The sequence below is a fragment of the Physella acuta genome, unplaced genomic scaffold (genome assembly GCF_028476545.2).
Source record: "Physella acuta isolate Inbredline_101_S28 unplaced genomic scaffold, ASM2847654v3 ptg000577l, whole genome shotgun sequence".
NCBI lineage: Eukaryota > Metazoa > Mollusca > Gastropoda > Physidae > Physella > Physella acuta.
In genome coordinates this window covers 179,570-204,493 of record NW_026732096.1, presented here as the reverse complement: position 1 = coordinate 204,493, position 24,924 = coordinate 179,570, and the positions used below count along the sequence as shown (strand labels likewise).

The 24,924-nt window shown below is 35.3% G+C and overlaps 1 protein-coding gene across 1 annotated transcript in view; it reads left to right on the top strand.

The window, feature by feature from the left end:
• LOC131946947 (ras GTPase-activating protein 3) overlaps positions 1-24,035 on the top strand; it is a 40,280-nt gene extending 16,245 nt beyond the window's left edge. Inside the window, exons 3-24 of the mRNA XM_059308004.1 lie at positions 4,078-4,171; positions 4,608-4,786; positions 6,007-6,166; positions 8,267-8,334; positions 8,642-8,770; positions 8,962-9,112; positions 9,905-10,053; positions 10,377-10,491; positions 10,744-10,818; positions 11,181-11,304; positions 12,083-12,189; positions 12,526-12,603; positions 13,526-13,606; positions 13,817-13,890; positions 14,610-14,716; positions 15,374-15,459; positions 15,699-15,769; positions 17,217-17,306; positions 17,760-17,914; positions 19,649-19,681; positions 21,432-21,621; positions 22,649-24,035. Coding sequence (XP_059163987.1) covers positions 4,078-4,171; positions 4,608-4,786; positions 6,007-6,166; positions 8,267-8,334; positions 8,642-8,770; positions 8,962-9,112; positions 9,905-10,053; positions 10,377-10,491; positions 10,744-10,818; positions 11,181-11,304; positions 12,083-12,189; positions 12,526-12,603; positions 13,526-13,606; positions 13,817-13,890; positions 14,610-14,716; positions 15,374-15,459; positions 15,699-15,769; positions 17,217-17,306; positions 17,760-17,914; positions 19,649-19,681; positions 21,432-21,621; positions 22,649-24,035 — 3,703 coding nt within the window. The remainder of the gene's footprint in view (positions 1-4,077; positions 4,172-4,607; positions 4,787-6,006; positions 6,167-8,266; positions 8,335-8,641; positions 8,771-8,961; positions 9,113-9,904; positions 10,054-10,376; positions 10,492-10,743; positions 10,819-11,180; positions 11,305-12,082; positions 12,190-12,525; positions 12,604-13,525; positions 13,607-13,816; positions 13,891-14,609; positions 14,717-15,373; positions 15,460-15,698; positions 15,770-17,216; positions 17,307-17,759; positions 17,915-19,648; positions 19,682-21,431; positions 21,622-22,648) is intronic.
• The last annotated feature ends 889 nt before the right edge of the window (positions 24,036-24,924 follow it).

Sequence of the window (24,924 nt, the reverse complement as noted above, 5' to 3'; positions counted from 1 at the left end):
TAACATACGCCCTAGTCTTTAGTCTATTAGTTTTCTATATGTGTATGTGTAGTTATGGTACATACGTCCTAGTCTTTAGTCAATTCGTTGGTCTGTTTGTATGTGTATAGTTATGTTACATGCGTCGTAGCCTTTAGTCTATTAGTTGGTCTGTATGTATGTGTGTAGTTATGGTATGTATGTGTGTTATTATGGTACACACGTCCTAGTCTTTAGTCCATTGTTGGTCTGTATGTATGTATGTGTGTGTAGCTACGGTACATACGTCATAGTCTTTGGTATTTTCGTTGGTCTGTATGTATGTGTGTAGTTTGATATTATGTGTGTAGTTACTGTACACACGTCTTTGTCTTTGAACCATTATGTCTCAGCAACTATTGTTGTTAAGTCCTTGTCTTTAGTCCAGTACCTGTCATGTAGAGGCCTGACCCAGACGCCGGTCTACCATTCAGTAGTTAAGTCTTCTGGTACCTGTCCTGTAGAGTGTAGACAACTGACACAGACGGCGGTCTACCATTCAGTAGTTAAGTCTTCTGGTGCCTGTCCTGTAGACCATTCCTGACACAGACGGCGGTCTACCATTCAGTAGTTAAGTCTTCTGGTGCCTGTGACACGCTCATTGAACAACCCCGCTTGTTGCCGTGAGTGAGTACTTCCTGTGTCTACACACTGGTTGCGTTGTCGTTGTCACACTCCACTTGACGAAGGGAATGGCTCTCACCTCACACTTCGATTTCTGTACAGTGACGTGTATTTTTAGCAGAGGTGAACGCCCTAATAGGCGAGTTCGTGCCGAGATTATACCCAATCAATGAGACGATTACATAAAAAAAAATGATACTACACACAAAGATATGCTTTTTGTTAAGAATTGAATAAAGTGATTGTTTTTTGTTAAGTTTGTGAAATGGGCTGTATATGAGAGTCTGGTAAGAGTGTACATGGGCGGGTTTATGTAAACATTCAAAACAAAACATTGTTGTATCGAGGTTTTGTAATTAGGATCATGGTTTGTGTTAGGTTAGTTGTCAGGGCTAGGATTAGATTTAGGTTAGGGGAGTAGATTTTCTAAAACTAAAGGCGTTTAATAAGTTCCGTCGACATCCTCAAGTAGTGTTCTTACACGCATGGTTTCTTCAGACATTTTTCGTATGTGTGGAAGGGGGGGGGGGGGGGAGTGGAGACGACGACACTGGTTAAGTAAAGATTAGCTATGTAGTTTTACTATTTCGTCCAGGGCAATGCGATGGACATGCTCTGGGGAAGGGGGGGGGGGGAGAGTTCTGTTGGGTAGATATTGGAGGAATGCAGATGCTTAAAGGAACACTAGAGCGATAGCCATCTCTTTTTCCTGGAGTCCAACCTATTATGAACTATCAACTCTTTGAATACAGGCGTCATTAAACTACAGGCGTCATTACACTACAGGCATCATTATTCTACACGCATCGTTACATTACAGTCATCGTTACTCTACAGGCGTCATTTCATTACAGGCGTCATTTCATTACAGGCGTCATTTCATTACAGGAGTCATTATACTACAGGCATCATTATTCTACACGCATCGTTACATTACAGTCATCGTTACTCTACAAGCGTCATTTCATTACAGGCGTCATTCGGCCTACACGACAGGCGTCATTACACTACATGCATCATTACTTTACGAGTATCATTACTTTTCAGGCGTCTTTATACTACAGACGTCATTGCTCTACACGCGTCATTACTTTACTGGCGACATTACATTGCAGGCATCATTACACTACAGGCGTCACTACACTACATGCATCATTACACTACAGACGTCATTACTCTACAGGCGTCATAACACCTCAGGGGTCATTACTTTTCAAGCGTCATTACACTACAGGCGTCATTACATTTCAAGCGTCATTATACTACTCGCATCATTACACAACAGGCGTCATTATTTTACAGGCATCATGTCACTACAGGCATCATTACTTTACAGGCGTCATTACTTTAGAGGCGTCATTACTGGACGCCTGACTGCGTTCATTAAATTAAGTACTTCATCTACAACAGCTTAAGTCGCTCTGTGCGCGAGGCGGGCGCCACCACAGCTACACGGAATTGGCGAATTTTCCGAAGCCCCCCACCAACCGCTAGAGAATTGACGGACGTAATAAGATCGCTTGGTTGAAACTATCGATGATGAAAGCGCTGGTTATTTTTGGCTTTCCCATGACAGCGCATGTGCGGTATTAAACTCCATTTCGGTGGAGCTATCGTGGCGTGTATTCTCAGGGGGGAGCACCCAGTCCTGGTTACCAGCTATTACACCCCGACTCTCTCCCTTAGTCTTCCTTAATAATCTTATTTCTTTTCCTTGCTTAAAGTGAGATAGACCATATAATCTACCCATGATGTTCCTTAATTTTTATATCAGACTTTATTTCTGTTATACTTATGAACAAAGCAGCCTCGTACTTTTGTTTTAATGACTCCTACTTCTTACCTCCCTTGCTTAACAGTAGCCAGATCAAACGCCTTTTGTATTGCCATTTTTTTTTCTTGATATTCATTTGTTAAAGGAAAAAAAAATATTACTATGGCTTATTATATTTTCTGGTTCTCAAACAACGTTTTATAACTGGTTCAGTGACATTCCTGCACCCTGGCCCTGCCTTTTGGTGTTGAATAATCCTACCCTAGCTAATGCTGACATGCTGCCTCATATGAAAATACTCAGCTTTGTCTAATTTTGGGAATAAAGCAGGGTGGCTTATGCACACGTCCTTCTTTTGTAACAGAATCTTGTTAGATGTTCATGATCACGTATCACTTGTATCACGTTCAATAAATATGAGTCCCTCATACTTTTTAGGGTGATGTTAATATTTTATCCATGTGTGGTTTATGGGGTGAATGCTAGTCAAGGAAGGGGGGGGGGGGGGGGACACACAAAGGTTCATCCACTTGTGTCCTGGCTCAAACTCAAAGATCTAAACTTTAACAAAGATGAACATCTGATAAAGATCTAAACTTTAACAAAGATGAACATCTCATAAAGATCTAAACTTTAACATAGATGAACATCTCATAAAGATCTACACTTTAAAATAGATGGACATCCCACAAAGATGTAGGCTCTAACACTAAGACACTCATGTAATTTCTTGGTAAAAGCATGAGAACCACTTGATACACTACTTCCTATTTTGTTACTGTGGCCTATAGTTTTTTTTGTATCAGGACTTAAGCTTATGGTGACTGTAAACAAAGGGTTTTGTTGTTAGCTTCTTCCTGTCAGAGTTGATTAAAAAGATGAACTTGAACTCACACTAAAGAAAGTCTGTAGGTTCTTGCTGTTCAGATATAGCATACCTTACTGTACATAGTAGATTGGTTTCTTTTTTCTCAAGCTAAGTCCCTGCCTAATCTTGTAAACAAGTGTGTCTTGCGGGGGTATTCATCAACAACCCTCTTGACTGATTAACATTTTCTTCTGTATATTGAAACTTAAGTCACAATATTGTTTGCAAAAATTATTTGTGAAATTGTGCTGTATAAGACTGTCCTACAATTTCTTATAAATTCATCAATTGGTGTGAAATATAAAATTTTATTTCTTGTCTCTATATAATCAAGTGAATATTTTTTGGTAATGCAGACCCCTAGTTTTCTATCTTTTTTTTTTTAAACGGGAAGTATTAATCACATTTTTTAGGGTAACAGTCACAAATTTAGCATCACGTGTGTTAATCACAGTCCAGCTATAAATAGACTAGAATATTGCTCACTGCTATTATTAGAAGTGCTTATTTTTACAATCCACTTTGAAATCCACTTAATATCAGTCTGATTTTTTTTCTCCAATTAATATCTAGTTACAGACTTAGCTTGCTATTTCAGTGTTGTATTTCTGTGTAGCAGATTTATATATATATATATACATTTAACAACTTATGATCATATCCTCAAATGTAAATTAGAATTAGGCCTATATATGTAATTTAATATATAATATAAATGTAATTTATCATGTAATATATATTGTAGTATTCTATTTATGTGTGTGATTACATATACCCATATTATATTTTTCAGTCCATTTTTTGGTGCAGAGTTTCAAGGTGAAATCCCCAAAAAGTTCAGATTTCTGTCATTTTATTTGTATGAAGTAGGCAGCAAGACAAGCAAGGTTATCTTGTTTTTATTGTTTCATCTATTTTTAAACAGTTACTCTTACACATTACAATATTTGAACCAATCAGATCTTACCTTTGTATTGACAATAGCAACTAAATATTTAGTATCTGTAAAATAATCAGTAGTTTTTTTTCCAAGTTTTTCTTTAGTTAAAATTCATCATGATTACATAAGGAGAATTAATTGTGAATACTTAATTAAATTTATTGTTTGCTCAACAACAAAGGGTCATCCATTTATGACGTCCACAATTTGTTTGGGATTTGGGACCCCCCCCCCCCCCCACACACACACACAAAAATCCACTTATTTCCCTTGTAAAAGTCTGGGTCTGCAAAAGTCAATTTTTTCGGACCCCCCCCCCCCCCCTCCAGTGTGGACGTCATAAATGGATGTCCCCTAACGAGGTTGATGTGTATATTGTACAGGTTATAGGTAAAGTATCACTGAAGAAGGAGGAGCTGTACAAGTATCACCAAAAAGACCACTGGTTTCCCCTGACTTACAAAGATGGGGACACAGAAGTTCAGGGCAAAGTTCAAGTGGAGATCAAAATGGAAGAGTTCCTTACAGCCTCATCGGAGACTTCACACAGGCTGGCTGTTAGGTTGGTCCATAGCACAATCATTCACCTTAAACTAGATTATTAGAGATTGTGATTGTTAAAGTTTTTAAATTGATACCTTAGTTTAGTAGTAGCTTTGGGGTACCTGGCTTAAATTTATAAATGACCATACTGAGCATGGTCAAATAAGGCAGATGAAGTAGAGTTCAGCTGTTTTTGTTACCTTCATATGTATTTTAAAAGTCCAGTTAGACAGCTTTATCTGATGGCGTGGCTTAGCAGTAGAGTGCTAGACAGCTAACCCAAAAGTCGTGAGTTCAAAGATGGGTTCAAGTCAGAATAATGTCCCTGAGTCCACCCAGCTCTGATGTGTACCTAACCGTGTACCCCCCACCCCCACTCCCCCCTCTTTTGTAGCTTTTGTAGCTTGTCTACCTCGCCTCCTTGATCGCATAAAAAAAATTATACAGAAAATATATGTTTGTCGGTTGTCCCTCCCCACCCCCACAAGAAAAATCTCTAAAAAGAACACTGAATTGTATTTAACTTGTTTAATTTGTTTTACTTTTTACAGAGTTATCAAATGAGTGACTTGACTGTAGTTAAAACTGTTCAACATTTTGTTTAACTTTCTCCAGGGTTATTGAATGCAGTGATTTGGCTTAGTTAACTTGTTTACATTTTGTTTAACTTTCTCCAGGGTTATTGAATGCAGTGATTTGACTGAGTTAACTTGTTTACATTTTAACTTTCTCCAGGGTTATAGAATGCATAGTGTTGTAGTTAACTTGTTTACATTTTAACTTTCTCCAGGGTTATAGAATGCAGTGATTTGACTGAGTTAACTTGTTTACATTTTAACTTTCTCCAGGGTTATAGAATGCATAGTGTTGTAGTTAACTTGTTTACATTTTAACTTTCTCCAGGGTTATAGAATGCATAGTGTTGTAGTTAACTTGTTTACATTTTAACTTTCTCCAGGGTTATCGAATGCAGTGATTTGACTGAGTTAACTTGTTTACATTTTAACATTCTCCAGGGTTATTGAATGCAGTGACTTGACTGAGTTAACTTGTTTACATTTTAACTTTCTCCAGGGTTATAGAATGCATAGTGTTGTAGTTAACTTGTTTACATTTTAACTTTCTCCAGGGTTATAGAATGCATAGTGTTGTAGTTAACTTGTTTACATTTTAACTTTCTCCAGGGTTATAGAATGCATAGTGTTGTAGTTAACTTGTTTACATTTTAACATTCTCCAGGGTTATTGAATGCAGTGACTTGACTGTAGTAAATGGCTCATGCAACCCCTATGCTGTTGTGGCCTTGCTCAATGGTAAATCTAAAAACAAGGATGTAAAAAAAACTGCTGTGAGAAAGAAAACAATCTGTCCCCAGTATGATGAAACATTTTTTTTTAATGTGAGTAGATAGGCGGTTTAATTTCTACTCTTTTTTTTTTGTGAGACCTGTTTTAAACTTCTGTACCCTTTTTATATCTGTGAACCCTTCTTTTAAAATTGCTTTAACTTTTCTAAACTTTTGCTGTTTAGTCTTATTTCTTTTTCTCTTTTGTATATGTCTGATGGGGTTCTTGGATAAATAATCTCAGACAAAACATCATAGACAAAATATCTAACATACTCAAGATCTGAGGACAAAATATCCCAGACAAAATATCTCACAGACAAATGATCTCACAGACAAATGATCTCAGGACAAAATATCCCAGACAAAATATCTAACATACTCAAGATCTGAGGACAAAAATATCCCAGGCACAATATCTAACATACTCAAGATCTGAGGTCAAAATATCCCAGACAAAATATCTAACATACTCAAGATCTGAGGACAAAATATCCCAGACAAAATATCTCACAGACAAATGATCTCAGGACAAAATATCCCAGACAAAATATCTAACATACTCAAGATCTGAGGACAAAATATCCCAGACAAAATATCTCACAGACAAATGATCTCAGGGACAAATGATCTCAGGACAAAATATCCCAGACAAAATATCTAACATACTCAAGATCTGAGGACAAAATATCCCAGACAAAATATCTCACAGACAAATGATCTCACAGACAAATGATCTCAGGACAAAATATCCCAGACAAAATATCTAACATACTCAAGATCTGAGGACAAAATATCCCAGACAAAATATCTCACAGACAAATGATCTCAGGACAGAATATCCCAGACAAAATATCTAACATACTCAAGATCTGAGGACAAAATATCCCAGACAAAATATCTCACAGACAAATGATCTCAGGACAAAATATCCAAGACAAAATATCTCATGACAGATGATCTCATGAACAAATTATCTCATTGACAAAAGATCATTTGTCCTGAGATAATTTGTTCTGTCACTCCCTGTTGTTTTTCGTTTTGCTAATTTTTGTTTACTCTCCTTTATGTTATCCTTTTTTCTTTCTGTTAACTTGTTTTTATGCTTGTTTACTATCTTTTTTTTTACATTCGTAAACAAAGTTCAGCGACAGACATGTTTTTTCCTAATGTGTCGTATTACAGAAATTGTTGCTTGTTTTTATTTGAATGTATGCCAATGATTACCTTCCTTAGTCTTTATTTTAACAGTTTGTCGTCATAATCCCATTAGGGATTGTCAGTTTTGTCATATCACAACTACAGCTGTTTTACAATGTGTTTTAGTGATGCTTCTTGTATAGGAATAAAATATACACCAGCTCAATTAATATAACAATTAATTTTTAAAACATACATCTCCTTTTCTTTAATTTATATTTACAGTTCTGCATCAAAATATTTTAAAATGTGAACATTGAATTTTTTTTTAACTTGATCATTGACTATGACTTATTGAATGTTTGTCATTGAAAAATGTACATGGAAAATATACAGAGCAATGACAGAAAAATTAAACCAGTGATTTGGTAAACATTTCACCTGCTGATATAAGGCCAGTTTATTCTAGCTTCACTACCCAACTATAATCCTAACCCTTCACTGAGCATAACAACAATGCAGGCAGAAAAAAAACCTCAGTGTATCAATGTGTTGTCCTGCCTGCAATTTTAAGAAACAATCATTTTCATTTGGTCTTAAACAACATACTCCACTCATTTTATCAATTTCAAGCTGTAATTAATTAGCTTAAAGGAGGGTGTAGTCAGACAGTAGAGTTTACATCTGCTAACCTTAATGTTTTGAGTCTCTTGAGTACCTGAGTCCACCTATATCTAATGAGTACCTGACTCATGTTAGGGAAACTTAGGCAGCTGGGCATAGTGTTGACCACACTATCCCCATATATGCCGAGGTTATTGTAACAGATGAGCTCTACTTCATCTGCCCCATGTGTCTCAGGCACGGTCGGGAAAAGATGAGATGATAATTAATTAGCTTATAATTGCAGCCACTGAATATTTAATGTCTGGCTTCATTGTGCCTGTCTGGTTGTGATTGTAACAGGTTAATATTTAACGTCGGGTGACATTCTGTGTGTATTGTTTGTTTTAGATTGATAAAGGACAGAACCAGGATAAAAGTTCCTATTCCGTGGATGACTCTCTGCCTGAAGAATTAAGGTAATGGCCAGATTGTCTGGCATTTATACACAATCTATTATCTAATGGATACTGCTGTTTTACCAGATTTTGATAACAGTCATTCTAGAATAAAGGTCCTTATGAATTTTTTATTCTATAATGCTATTATTGCTAATGTGATTGCTGCTAAAATACACTGTATTTCATTATAGATATTCAGTCTGATAATTGCTGTTGATAATTGCGGAAGTGTTCTATTACTTGCAAATAGAAATCAGTGAATTCTTGTAATAATTTTAAAAAAAAACCGTTTGTGTTTGACTACATGTGACTATAATTCTTTCAGTGTTTCGCTATTTCACGATGACTCTAAAGTATCCAGGGAGGTCTTAGGTTATATGTTTAAAGGCTCTTTCCTTGGAGAAGTTAAAATTCCATTATCGTTTGACGACATGTCTAGACCACACAGAGCATGGTGAGTTAAATTTTGATTGATCTACATTTTAAATTATTTTTTATTTTATTTTAAAAATATAACATTTAAAAAGTAATCAAAAATTATTTTTTTCTTACCGATATTTTTAAATTAAAGTTGTACCTTAAATTAAAAAAGGCTGGTTTGAATCCAAGTATCAATTTGTAAATGAGTAATGCCTTGTCTTGTAGGTATTGTCTCCAAGCAAAGGAACAAAACAGAACAAGTGACCAATCGCTGGGTTCGATTCGTCTAAAAATATCATACTCAGAAGATTATGTTTTCCCCTCCAAGTATTATGATGGATTAAGAAATCTTATTTTACAGTCTGCAGATACAAAAGTAAGATTTTGTTCATTTAACTAATTACTTTTTCTTTTACATTTTTGCATTATTTATCATTCGTTCCTCCTTGCACACCACCTCCCTAAGTTTAAGTAATTTATCTCCTTATATTTTACCTCCTTATAATTTTACCTAATTTTATAATTTTACCTCCTTATATTTTACCTCCTTATAATTTTACCTAATTTTATAATTTTACCTCCTTATATTTTACCCTCACCCAAATACTGGTTTAGGACATAATTACTAATTACTAATTGCCCCAAAACCTCATCCTAGCAATAAACCTAACTAAGGTAGTATTAGAGTGGAACGGAGTGGTCTAGCGGTGGAGAGCTGGACTGCTAACCCATAAGTCTCGGGTTCGAATCCGGGTCCAAGTCAGTAGACTGTCCCTGTGTCCACCCAACTCTGATGGGTACTTAACTGAGGTTAGGGAAAGTAAAGGCGGCTGGGCATTGTGCTGACCACACTATCTCTTCATATGCCGAGGTCACAGAAACAAGTGAACTCTACTTCACTTGCCCCATAGACCGTCAGGTTTGAAAGGGAAACTTTACTTTAAGGTAGTATTAGAGCTAGTGTTAGGATTTGGGTTAGGATTCGAGTTAGGGTTAGGGCTGTCTCAAGACTATGGGGTGTAATTACCTTAGTGGAAATTGATTTATTAGGTTATAGTAGAAGGGTACTGACTGGGTGAGAGGGATACTCATACTTCTATGTTGTAATCCCATATTTCCTCAAGCTTTTTCCCATGTCACCTTAACTAAGATGTATTTGAACCCCCAGCCCGTGACAGCCAGTGCAGCCTTTATACTGGGTGAAATAGTTACAGTCAAAGAATGTGCAGCACAGCCACTGGTCAAGCTCTTCCTCCACCATGGGAGGCTGGTACCCTTGGTGCATGCTCTAGCTGACTGGGAAATGTCCACCACCATGTGAGTTGAGTTCAACAGTTTTTATATTTTTTGACGAATTATTTTGGTTTTAAAAACCTGCTGGAGACAAGGAGGTCGGATGGTAGAGCTTATGACAGCTAACCTGAAAGTCTTTGCTTCGGATACCAGGCTCAAGTCTGTCAGACGTCACGTTAGGGAACCAACGGCGGTTCGGCAAAGTGTGGACCACACTATCCCCCTGTATGCTAAGTTTATTGTAAAAGATGAACTCTATTTCATCTGCCCCATGTGTCTTAGAGAAAAATGAGAAAAGATGATAAAGCACTTCTCAGTTTAGTGAAATATTCTAGTTTTTGTTTCAGTGATCCTAACACACTATTTCGAGGAAACAGTCTTCTTACAAAGATGGTGGATGAGCTGATGAAACTACTGGGGCTGCCTTATTTGCATGACACACTCAAATCTTTCATTGATAAGGTAAGGGCTTTGTGCATACTGGACTTGTTTATTTTATATGGTGGTGGCTAGTTTCTTTCAAAGGTATCTGGTTTTGTATATAAAGCTTCAGGATGAAAACCATTCCTATTCTGATTGGAATTTTAAAATACCATTAGTTATCTTACACTTTATATAAATCAGTTTTTGTGTAATTATTATGTACATCTCATTCTTCTAGTGTGATTGGTTAAGTATTGACACCATTCACTTTCACTATGATCTATGTTCCAGGTTTTAAGTGAATCCAAGCCTTGTGAGATTGACCCAAAGAGGTTGAAAGAAAGTGATGATGCACAAGCTAACTTGGTTAGTAAATTTATTTGTGTGTACCAAGCAGCTCCAGTGTATCAATGTTAGAGGGTGTTGTGTATGACCACTGTAGTGCTTGGAGGTACACTATGAGCAGGCTTTCATTTTTTTGACAGTTGAAATATGAAATATCAAGTAATATATTAGGTATCACTTCCTGTTATGAAGTTTTGTGTTACACTCAAGTCAAAAATGTTACTGATTCTGTGTGATGTTAGGTATCACTTTCTGGTCTGATGTTTTGTATCACACACGTGTGAAACATTTTGTTGATTCAGTCTGATGTTATGTATCACGTTCTATTAAGATGTTAACACCACTCTTGCATGAAACATTTTGTTGATTCTGTGCATCTCCAGAACAACCTGTACGAATATGTCAAGGAAGCGTTTGATAAAATCGTCAACTCTGGTTTGGTCTGTCCATCTGGCATGAGGGATGTGTTCTCCACACTCAAGTCTAGAGCTATGCTCAACTACCCAGGTAGGGATTAGAGATTAGTTTTATGATCAGAGCTATGTGAACTATCGAGGTAGAGATTAGTCATTAGTTTTATGATCAGAGCTATATGAACTATCGAGGTAGAGATTAGTCATTAGTTTTATGTGAACTACCATGCTCACTTAAAGCTATGCCCAACTACCCAGATACAGATTAGTCATTCGTACACTGTAAAGTAAAGTAAAGTTTCCCTTTCAAACCTGACGGTCTATGGGGCAAGTGAAGTAGAGTTCACTGTTAGTTACTAAAAATTGTTTTGTGAGTTTTCAAGATTTAAAATAATTTTTTAAATGTTATTTTTTCTTAATGAGGATAAAATCAACAAGGGTTAAACAGTTTTCTTCTTGGACGGCCTGGGTTAGAGGTAGAGCACTAGAATGCTAACCTGAAAGTCTCGAGTTCCGAATCTAGGTTTAACCCATTAGAACGTCCCTGAGTCCACCTAGCTCTGATGGGTACCTAACATACTTTAGGGAAAGTAAAGGCGTCTATGCATAATGCCGACCACACTATCCCTTCATACGCTGAAGTCATTGAAACAAGCTATCTCTACTTCACTTGCCCCACTGACCGTCAGATTAAAAAAGGGACATTTTTTTTACTTAACTTTTTTTAGGCAGCTGTAACACGAAATTGTATATTACATGCCAGTTGTAAATACTTGCGGATATTTGAGGATATTAGAGCATATTAATCGTATCCTTAAATTAGTTAACTTGATTATAGCGGTAGTTTGAGCAGTTTAAAATGTTTTCTCCAGATAATGCTGCTGTTCGTTACCACGCTGTGACCAGTTTTGTCTTCCTGAGGTTTTTCACAGCAGCCATCCTAGGTCCAGGCTTGTTTGAGCTGCACACAGAGACACCTGTAAGTCTGGGCCCTGGGGTCGGGGGGTTAAAGGTCACGCGTGAATCAGTACACTGAAATCTTAATGATTCAACTTTTTAATTTTATAATCATGTGCTATTTGCATTTTCAACTGGGAACGTTTTTGTTTTAAAAATTATCCGTTCACTAAATATAAATTGGTTCTATAATAGTAGGACAAAACAATATACAGAGGTATTTTGTTTTGCCAGCATCACTGTTAAAGTTTAGAGTTAATTTTGGGATTTCAGTTATGGTACTAATATTAATACAATCTTGATACCTCAGCTGCAATAATGTGAAGCTTTATATTTTTATTTATTTGTTACTCAAAAGGATGCATCTGTTCAAAGAACCCTAACTCTCATTTCAAAAGGGATCTCTGGTCTAGTGAATTACATTAGCTCCAAAAAAGTAAGTTCCACTTTTTATATTCATTTGTTGTTGTAGTAGTTAATCAGCAAATGTGCTTTGATAATAGGCATTATAGTAAATAATGTATGCGGTTGTGTGACTGTTTTGCTGGATATCCAATACTCTATACAACACACCCCTGTCACTCAGACATGACATATTTTAATTAAAAATTAATATAGACCTGGATAGCCCCACCCACTTTGTCATGACAAATTACCATTAAAAATTAATATTGGCTTGGCTGGCCCCACCTATTTTGCCATGATATACTACAATTAAAAATCAATGTCGACATGGCTAAACCAACCCAGGTATTATATATGATGTTCTGTGACAGTGTCATGGTCAGAGCTACCTAGACATCACAGCGATGGGAATTAGTGTAATGTCTATCTATTAGTCATACATTCAAATTTGGTCAGTTTCACCTAGACATTAATGTTATTTATTAGAGTAATGACCTTTAGACCATCATTAGGTCATAGGTCAGTGTCACCTTGACATTAGTGTTAAGTATTAGTTTAATGTAAGACCATCATTAGCTCATAGGTCAGTCTCAACTAGATATGAGTGTTATGTATTAGTGTAATGGCATTAAGACCGTCATTAGGTCACACATTCAAGTTGGTTCAGTATCACTTAGACAGGACCTTATATTGATGCCTCCCCCTCAATCGCTGTATGCTTTTTAGACTCTAAATATGATCTATCTGCTTGCCACATAGTGTGGTAGAGTGTTGTGGCAGAGTGGCGCTATTCAAAACAAATGCGATCTTATTAGTTTTAACTGAACAGGTTGTTTGATTTAAAAACTATACCCAAAAATACAATTGAATGTATTTAAAATAAATTATAAGATTTAAAAAAAAATTTAATTATAAAATACCCTCAGAGTTTAACTTCCAATTTTTTTTTACAGAATAGTTTTATTATGAAAGAGGAGTATATGGCACAACTGTATGCAATGTTTCCAAAGACTTTCCAGAGTGATGTCAGAATGGTGAGTTTTTCACATATCAGAATTGATTTTAAATGTTAGTGTATTCTAATTCCGTTCCATTTCATCAACATAATCTGTGCATCTCTAGTATGTTGTTGCAGTTGTTTTACAAGAATTTCTGAAATATTAGTTGAATGTTTTAGATTTTAAAAGTACAACTAACTAGACACTAATACGTACTAATTCTTTCACATCTTTTTAAAAATCCAGTTCATAGACATCATATCATCTAGTTCCGGTCCACATTTTCGAGGAATTGAAGCCCCTATAGTCATTAAGGAAGCGTAAGTGACTTGGATGTTCTCTCTTGCTTATAAATTCCAATTATGTGTTAATCTGAACACATTGTAATTTTAAAAAACCATCGCAAACCTGAAGAGAAAGTTAACCTGTTTCTCTGAGGAAGTTTGGTCTTTTCAAAGCCAGGTTCTCTGTTTATTCTGAAATGGCTTGACTCAATAGTAGCTGGTCCCTTACCTACATGGTCATTACCTCACAATAAATGTTCATTAGCCTGGCAGACTGGAGCTTAACTTATGATAATCCAACATTAATCTCACTCATACAACTACCTGCGAGTGAAGGGAGTTTGGATTACAATCTACCTACTGTCTTAAGTTCCAAACTCATGACTTTTGAGTTGCCATCAAATGTTTTACCACTAGACCAAGCTGTTCCTTTAAGTGTTGCTACTAAACAGCTTCCAGTTTGTAGCCACCAATCATTACACTAAAAGTTAAGTTCACTTTGAACATGAAGGTCCCTGAGGTAAATGAAGTAGAGTTCACTTGTTTCTGTGACGTTGGCATATGAAGGGTGTACTTGCCCTAATGTGAGTCAGGTACCCATCAGAGCTGGGTGGGATTCAGGGATGTTTTAGCGACTTGAACCCAGAATCGAACTCAAGACTTTTGGCTCAGCAATCATATACTCTACCATTCAACCACACCATCCCATCATCATTCTACTCAGCTGTGTTAAATATATACACCTTTATTTTCAGCTTTATGATTAAACGAGCACAAGGTAGAAAAAAGTTTGGCTTGAAAAACTTTAAGAAGAGATTTTTCCGTCTTACCAACCAAGCTTTATCGTATTCAAAGAACAAAGGTATGTACATGTTTTTTGTAACCACTTGATATTTTGTTGTTTTGATACCCTAATATTTTTTTAGTGATCTTTGTTGATAAGGTTTCCTCAAACATTTGATTGAGATTGATATAACCAGTAATAGATTGTGTTCTGAGGATCAAACTTAATGAAAACTGCACAATATGTTCTTATTTATTTAAGTTAGATATTACATTTGTTTTTTGTAAAAAAATTTGATTGCAGAATAACAGATTTTAAAATTATTTTTAAAAAATTCACTTTCAAACCTGACCTTCTATGGGGCAAGTGAAGTAGAGTTCACTTGTTTCTGTGACCTCGGCATATGAAGGGACAGTGTGGTCAGCTCTATGCTCAGCTGCCTTTACTTTCCCTAACGTCAGTTAGGTACTCATTAGAGCTGGGTGGACTTAGGGACAATATACTGATTTTAACCCGGATTCAAACTTGAGACTTAGGGGTTAGCTGTCCAGCTCTCTACTGCTAGACCACGCTGTCCCATAACACATTGTTTACTTGGGATATTTTTTTGCCACCAAATTACAACACTATGGTTACTGGCCCAGTGTATTGTATAGTAAATTGGATGTTGTTAAAAATGTAATTTATGCCTAAGCTTAATTAAAATAAAGTTGTTAAAACCCTGTCCTCTACCAGGTGATAAACAACCTCTGTTTGAGATCCCCATCACAGAAATCCTGGCAGTTGAGAGGCTGGAAGAGGATTCCTTCAAGTTAAAATATGTAAGCTTGATTTTTTTCTGCTGATAGAGTAATTAGTTTCAGTGAGAAATTATGTCTTGTAATACTTATTTTATTAAATTCTTTAGTAATAAGGCAATATTTACTAGCAATTATTTGCTTTGACTTAAAATTAGGTGGTTGAAGTGATTGATAAACTACATTGACGTTTTAAACATTGTTGTGGCTCTGCTCTTTGCCAGTGAGTGAGCGATGATTTTAATAATGTAATATTGTTTCAGATGTTTCAAGTGGTTCATGCTAAGTCTGCCCTGTACATCCAAGCAAACAATTGTGTGGAGGAAAAAGAATGGTAAGGAATTTATTTAAAACAACTTTTATTTTACACATAAAACTTGCTTTTAAAACAACTTTTATTTTACACATAAAACTTGCTTCTTATGTTGCTGATAAGCATAAATTCAAGAATTTAAAGGGAGATGACTTTGTATGCTGGAAGACATTACAGCCAGCCCACCCATTGTTCACATACTCCCAGTTTATCATAGCCATGAAATTGATAAAGGGCTGTCAACTGTTAAAGGGACTCTTATAGAAACAAACATTGTTATTATTTAGGTTTAGAATTTACAAGTTTCCTATTTTAATTTTTCTTTGCACTTATCTATTTAAACTTAGAATAATTTCCCTTGTTTTGCCAGAATTATTTTAATTATTTTTTTCTCCTGTACTTACTCCACTAAAAGATTATTTTTTCATGTCATTTTAAAGTGATAAAATGTACTTATAAACCTTTACTTCAAATTAATTCTGAATAGCAATTCATTACAACTATTTTTGTCTGGTATACAATTATGTGATAAAATGTACTTAATTTTATACGAGAAAAAAAATAAATACTTCTCATTGAGAAACTATACACTTCACTTGAGATGATTAATATTTACAATATTTTTTAAATTACTTTTTTTTATAATCAAAGAATGTACATCCATATTATACTCAAATCATGGATTAGATCATTATTTTTGCACCTACTTAATTTTTTATATATTGAAACTTAAAAAACAAGTTGTTTTGCAAGTACTTATAAAAATGCAAGATACTATAATAATATATAACTACACGAAAAACTGCAAGAAGTAAACACAAGTTAAAATGTCAGCTCAAGTGATTTAATGACCTAAAATTTTGTTAAAATGTAAATCTGGCACACAACTGAGTAGATAGAGATATATTGAACTTTGTTGATATTTTACATTTTATGGTTGTATAGTGAAAACGATGTGTTGCTCATGATAAAACATAATATTCTGCAGGTTGGATTTGCTGATGAACATTTATATGTGTTGCTCATGATAAAACTTAATATTCTATAGGTTGGATATGCTGATGAACATTTATATGTGTTGCTCATGATAAAACATAATATTCTGCAGGTTGGATTTGCTGATGAACATTTATATGTGTTGCTTATGATAAAACATAATATTCTATAGGTTGGATTTGCTGATGAACATTTATATGTGTTGCTCATGATAAAACTTAATATTCTTTAGGTTGGATTTGCTGATGAACATTTATATGTGTTGCTTATGATAAAACTTAATATTCTATAGGTTGGATTTGCTGATGAACATTTATATGTGTTGCTTATGATAAAACATAATATTCTATAGGTTGGATTTGCTGATGAACATTTATATGTGTTGCTTATGATAAAACTTAATATTCTATAGGTTGGATTTGCTGATGAACATTTATATGTGTTGCTTATGATAAAACTTAATATTCTATAGGTTGGATTTGCTGATGAACATTTGTAAAAGTAACAAGAACAGACACAAGCTTTACCACCCTGCAGCCTTTGTTCAGAATCACTGGCTATGGTAAGGCTTTTTGGGATTTGTCCACTAATTGTATCACCATTTGTATAATTGGTGATACTAATGATACTTTTGGAATTTGTCCACTAATTGTATCACCAAATAGTATCTTTTTTCCCCAGCTATACATAATACACCCAATTCATTGTTGTTCTTATGTTATACAAGTTAGAAAATATTTCTTGAGAAATGTTTATCCCCACATGTGTATTGATAATCCAGTTCATCAAAAGGGTGTTGGATGAAAGGTGTCTTTATTGCTTATACATTTTACTATAGACTTAGATGAGTTATGTGAGGTCATCATAGGGGTGTTGGTTGTAAGGTGTCTTTATTTCTTATGTATTTTACATTTTACTATAGAGGTGTTTAGTTACGTGAAAGGTGTATTGTGAATACATTTAATCAAAGAGGTTCAATGTTAGGTGAACAGTTTCTTCATTGTTCACACTCTAGTTGCAAGTCAGCAGACCATTCAACCCTAGGGTGTACCCCAGTCACAGATGGCCTACAGCTGACGGACATCCAGCCTGACATAGACTCAGACAGAGAAGTAGAGAAAATACACTCGCTGTTTCTGGCAGAAATTGATCAGTTAGATCAACTCCAAGGTAAATATTTTTTTCTTCTAATAACTTTCTAAATGGTTGAACTAGAAATGGATGTTCATTTCATGACATTTCTCACTGATATGCTAATTCTTTTTTTTTTGTTAAATGTTAACATATTAAAATGGGAATATTTATCTATTGAAAAATATATCAAATAATGACTTTTTATAATTTTTTGAATTGGTATTTAGCATCGTTATTAACTGGCACTATGATCTCTACACTTTTTCTTATTCAACTTATGTATCCTTATGCTTATGTTCTTCTGGATTTTCTTGTCTTGTAATAGGTCACAAGACTTACTTTCAATATAAAAAAAATATTTTTTAAAATTGCATTCTTTTTACCTGTGAGGGCTATGAAGTATGCATGGTGAATGGGAATAACTTACACATGAAAAGATAATTTACTTACAAGAATAAGGCTTTCAGAACACAAAATGGCTAACGATAATGAGAAAATACCCACACTTGACAAATAGACACTAACGACTTGCCACTTCATTAATTAGTCATAAAATAGTATGTCAGTGTCACATAATGAAGAGAGCAGTTGTTTGGATATATCTAACCATATGTATTGACATACACTTGAAACCAGACACAATCTATGTCAGCTTTATTCTTTTTATTTCAACAGTTTATGGTTCAAAAGGAAGGTGTGTTGACTGTGTTGTGTAGTCTGTAGAATGTATATTTGCCTTCAGTTAGATGTTCATGGTTTAGGGATTGTGGAGAGTTTGTTGCAAGTCTTAGATCTATTTTCATAACAATATATTACACCGATGTTATTACTTACAATAACATTGCCAGATAAAATTTTAAAAGGCTGAAAATTCTGAAATTCTAAACATTTGTTGTGTACACACATTTTAATGTACGGTTTATATCAATATAAGTTTTTATATAAAATACAGTAACACATAGAAGACTAATTAAACTTCTGAACATATTTTTATTATTACCTGTGATACTTTATTTATGAAAATGTGTCAATATTTGATTAGGACTTTCTGAACTGTTTAATGCACGTTTGTTCTAGGTTTGGGGTCACAGATGTAAGTCTGGCATGACGCTGGTTGTGGTGTGATATCTTTCTAATCCAACAGAGTTGATTTTTGTCAAGTGTTTAAGCTCTTTAGGTTTGATAGGACTGTAGGAACATGCCCCGTAGTCCCCAATACTTTGTGCAGTATGTGAAGGATTTATTTTATTATTTTTACTTGGACATTGCTGTAATGTATGGCCCCTTGGTAGTGCTTGTTCTGAAAAATACTATCTATGCAGATACTGAAATAGATCAAAACAAATTTCCATTACGAATATGTAAAATGACTGGTTCATATCTATGTTGCTCCTAGTTTAAATGTTGACTGTTTTTTTTATTTATTCCACTATGAGTTCAGGTTGTGGCTGTATGTGGGTGTTCATTATCCCCCCACGCCCCCCCCCCCCCCCCCCCCCCCAGATTAACTTTTCCAATTACTTTAAAGTCTTGACTTACCTGACTTAGTCCTCTTTGCTCCTTATGGAACATAGGGCCTCCACCATTTCCTTCCATTTTGTCTGATTCCTGGCTAATTATTTTGCAATCTCCCAAGACATCCCTGTTGGCTTCAGTTTAAGGTCTAGTAGCCAGCAATCATTTGCTCTAACCAGCAAAGGACCTCCCCAGCGACTGAATAACTCAGACACATCTTATCTCCCCCCACTAAAAAAAACCCTGATTTTCCAGGCTATGTGAATGCTGAAGATATAGAATATGATGGTAAGGTTGGTGTTGTTCTACATTAGTAACTTCTGTTGTGTGCGCTTACAGCTTGCAGTATTTTACACACTCTTGTTCAATCCTACTTTAGTAAATTGCGCTTGATTAATTTGGAAACTTGTTTACAAAACCCAGTGGAAAAGTGCTGAATTTCGCCCTTAATAATACACCCATAAACTAATGAAATAGTGAATTATATATCCCTTTATCACCTAACTCCTTGAAGAATAAATATTTGTTTAAATAAAAAACAAAAAATTGCACTTAAGATACTGCAATGCTATTTAACACCTGTGGATTTTACAGATACTTAACTTTTCTAACAGTTAAATAATTTGACCCGAAAATATTTTAACACTTCTTTACAACTAAAATCTAGCAATACATCTTAACAGGGAGTAACTTGGTGTCTTCCCCTTGTCTGTCAAATTAATATTAATTAGTTTTCATTGCTTGATTAACTCAAGGGAAAAAATAGCATGATGGAAATTTTGTTCCTGTCTAATAAAGATGATAGAAATTAACAATAGCTTGTTGTTGTAGAAGTGAGTACCCTTATGTATTAGACATATGAACATATTGCATCAGTATACAGGTTTGTATGTTTGCTATATACTCATTCTTGAGTTTTATTAAATGACAGTTTTTCTGTATTTAGATGGGAAATTAATATCTTATACCTATAACACCAAATCATATTTTAGTGAAACTGTACCTAGTAATATTATTTATATATTTTGAAAAGTATGTAGTAATTTATGTATATTTATATTTCAGTCAAATATTACATTAAAAAACTGAAACTTCTTTTATTAAAAATATGTACAAATATAAGTTTATAGCTGATTATTTTCAACTTATTTTATTGTTATTTTTGTTGTTTGTATACTTACTATGGGTAAAATAACTATGTTCTTGGTCTATTAGAAAATATTTTCTAAACATTAGTTAAAATTGATTTCAAAATCAGTGGAATCGATAAAAAAAAACTCTGCTATAAAGGCATTCTCAATGTTTTCTAAATAAACTAAAATATTTTCCATTCAAAGGAGATATTTTTTGTTTCATTTTTAGGGTCATTAAAATTCTATTAATTTCCAAAAAAACTTAACTGAATCAATACAAATATGTCTGGTAAGTGCTAGCATATATTTCCTCCCTGACTAACTGAAACTTAGATAACCTCTACACCAATCCACTAAATGTGTAACTACAAAGAGGTGTGTACATTTTTAAAAATTTCTTCCCAAGACTGCTTTGCTAGTAGCTTTTTGTGTCAAAGTTTGGTAAGTTGGCTATCACAGTAGAACTCACAGTTTGTTTTATTTTGGCTCCTGTGTCGGCTCACAGCTTTTGTTGAGTTCTTACTTTTTTTTGTTTTCGTTATACACTTCCACAGAATAAAAAAAAAAAATCCTTTTTTATCAACCTCAGTTTTGTTTATAATTTTCTCATTTACTTGAGGGTTAAACTAATTTTTAGTTACTTTAGTTATTTGGCATAAAACTTTAAAAAAATAATTATTTAACTGTTTTTATTATTTCTTTTGTCACTCCAATCACTCACGAAAAAGCAGCAAATTTCTCTGCTAGAATATGCCAGCTTATTTTAATTTACATTTCAATGAAACCAATAATTTTTCATATTTATAATTTGTGGGTCTCAATAATTAACAGCAACCATTTGACAGACAACACCATTGAATGTTCGTTTCATGATCTGCTTTTTTCTCCTCCACAATTTTGTTTAGAAATTTGTGGCAGACAGGCGGTGTATGCAGGGGACCTTGTGACCAAACCTCAAGGCTTGGGTTCCAACATTGATGACCCCTCGCAGAGTTTCTCCACCATAGCAGAGATCCAGAAGTGTATCATCACGCTTGAGCAGGAGCATATTCAGTATATGCGCTCTGTGCAGCGTAAAACTGTCATAGGTTCCATGTGAGTTGTTCTTTGTATTATACGTATGGTTGTGTTACAGTGTAAAACTGTCATAGGCTCCATGTGAGTTGTTCTTTGTATTATATGTATGGTTGTGTTACAGTGTAAAACTGTCATAGGCTCCTTGTGAGTTTTTCTTTGTATTATATGTATGGTTGTGTTACAGTGTAAAACTGTCATAGGCTCCATGTGAGTTGTTCTTTGTATTATACGTATGGTTGTGTTACAGTGTAAAACTGTCATAGGCTCCATGTGAGTTGTTCTTTGTAATATATGGTTGTGTTATAGTGTAAAACTGTCATAGGCTCCATGTGAGTTGTCCTTTGTATTATACGTACGGTTGTGTTACAGTGTAAAACTGTCATAGGTTTCATGTGAGTTGTTCTTTGTATTAGGGGCCTATATGTATGGTTGTGTTACAGCATAAAACTGTCATAGGCTCCATGTGAGTTGTTCTTTGTATTATTCGTATGGTTGTGTTACAGCTTAAAACTGTCATGGGTCTTGTATTATTTGTACGAGTGTGTTATAGTGTAAAACTGTCATAAGTTCTGTGTGAGTTTTTCTTTGTACTTTTAGAATGGTTGTCTATAAATGTTCCCTTTTTTGAACCTGATTTTCCTAGTGAAGTAGAGTTCACCTGTTTCTGTGACCTCAGCACATGAAGGCATAATGTGGTCAGCTGCCTCTAGTTTCCCTAACACGAGTTAGGTACCCATTAGAGCTGGGTAGACTCAACTGACTTGAACCAGCATTCTACCCAGCATCTAACTCAAGACCATCTGGTTAGCAGTTTAGTGCTCTACCACTAGGCCACGCTGTCCCATGTATGGTTGTGTGATATTGTAAAAGTCTTGTAGATTTTATGTGTGTTTTTTATTTGTCCTGTTATGTTCTAGCTTGTCCATTTTCTCATTTAGAGATACAGCAAGTTGTATTTGATATAGTTATATGGTGTCACATGTAAATAATCAAATTGTATAACATATGGTTATAAAACAATAAACACATTTCCTTATTTTGCCAGAGATACACCCATTGGAGATGAGAGTAGCGCTGATCTTGTCAGGAACATGAACAGATCCTCTGAGAGATTGAGTCGACACGGTAGCCGATCATCCAACGCCAGCAACATCAGTCGCCGGTCTTTCAGGGGCACCCGCAGTCGTGGTGGTAGCTTCAGGGAGCGGGACAGAGCTAAGACGGAATCAGAAGGCGTCAGGAAGTCGTTGAGTGGGGACGTGTCTGCCTCGGGGAGGACCTTAGGGGTGGATTTTATTTCAGAGGTCAAGAAGGCTGCAAGCTGTGATGTAATGGCCGTTGAGTCGAAGCCTAGGAGATCAGCCAGCAGGACAATCAGTGCAAGTAGTGCGAAGGATCATGTTGACCACGCAAGTTCTGATTACACGTCTTGTAACGGTTCAAATCTTATTGAGGCGGCCGCCAGTAAACTGGAAGAACTTGCCTCAGCGACTGGTTCTCACAATCCTGGGATGTTGGGGGTGGCGGCTGGGCGAGCTCCCAAAACAAGTACAGGATTTGTGCCCACTGGTCAGCTGGATGCTAAGAGAAGTTCTGGACACTCCAGTGATGCTGGCCAGCTCACGGCAGATGATAGTGTAGCGTCTTCACAAAGTTTTAACGGCGGTGCAGTGTTTTCAGTGGATCTCAACTCTTCAAACAGCAGCGGCAGTGCTTTAGAGACTTCCTTAGACAAAGTGAACACAGAAACCACAGCATGTGACATAACAAATAATCACCAGAATACACAGATCCCAGATACGACACACGACCCTACGGTCATCAGCAACAGCGGTCATCTGATAAAAAATTTAAATTTGAAATGTCACAACTATGCAGAGAATCTCAATCCAGATGTCGCTGATAATGTCAAAAAACCTGAGCTAGCTTTACCGAGTTGCCCTCACCATAATGAACTGAGAAGTCCGAGTCGTCCGAGAGGGTTCTCAGAGCCGCTTCAGACCCTCCTGCCCTTTAAGCCCTCCAACAGAATGCTGATGGCCAGCTGTAGTATGGACGCCAGCTCCGTCAAGGAGCAGCAGCCCTACAAGAGACAGCTCTCCCACCCCACAGGCCGGGTTGCTGTCACAGACAGCCTGGGCACAGGTTCGCCACCCCCTGGGGCAGATGTCGACATAAAACAGCGTCACACCACGGAGCAGCTTAACAACGGGTCCATCCATGATGTGGATCATATCGACCAGGTTCAAACACCCGGCCTGCAGAAGAAAGAAGAAGAAGTACACAACATCGGCTGCATTCTTCCGACTCTGACCCTACAACCTGATATTCTCGCTGAGCCTGCGGTAATAATTGATGATGGGACTAGCTCTTCCCCACCGGTGGATGTGACTGCGGTGACGATTCAACTTTCTTCAAGTCCAACAGAGTAGCCACAGCAGTATTTTATCAACTTTGAGGTTTTGTTTTCCTACTCAATCAATTTTTTTGTATACTACCCATGACAGGCCACTTTTATTGTCACAATTCACAAAAACTTCTTAATTTTTTTACCTTACTGACTACAATTCTCATACATTGTAAATACTATAATAATAAAGTAGTGTGATATTAAAATACTATAATAATAAGTAGTGCATAATCTGTAGTTTTTATAAGTATCAAATTAATACATTGTGATTAATATGATTACCAAAATATTTTTCTTATATCTTAGCAAAACATAAGTACATTGAAAAAGTACTTTTACACAAAGTAGTATGTAGTAATTAATAGTTATTGAAGCTCAAAAGAGCAGCTTAAACAAATACAACAGTATGTATGTATAAATATATATTATAATAAGAAATATAAAAAAAAATTTATTGTTATATATGTAAAAAGCATTTTAAAAACACCTTCATAATTTTTTTTTTCCTACTTTTTTAAATTTGAAATATTTTACAGTTACTAATGAACAAATACTGAAATTCACAAATAAAATTTATAAAAACCAAAAAGTTATTGAATTACTAAAAACAAAATGCCTCAGTTTTGTATGGCCTAGCTGAGATAAAATTATGTCCATAATATACCTGTATAATACTCTGGAACAGAAATCTGCCGTAGCACATAATAACTTGATTTTTTTTTTCATAACCGTATAAACTAAATATCATTTACAAGTAACAAAAATAATTGTTGACAATTAAAAATGTTTTCACTCAAAATATTTTACATAATCAAAATAAGTATAATTGATTTTTTTATCTGCCAACAAAATAATTAAAAAAAACTGGCTTTATTGAAAAAGGTAATATTTTTTACATAAAAGAGTATTGA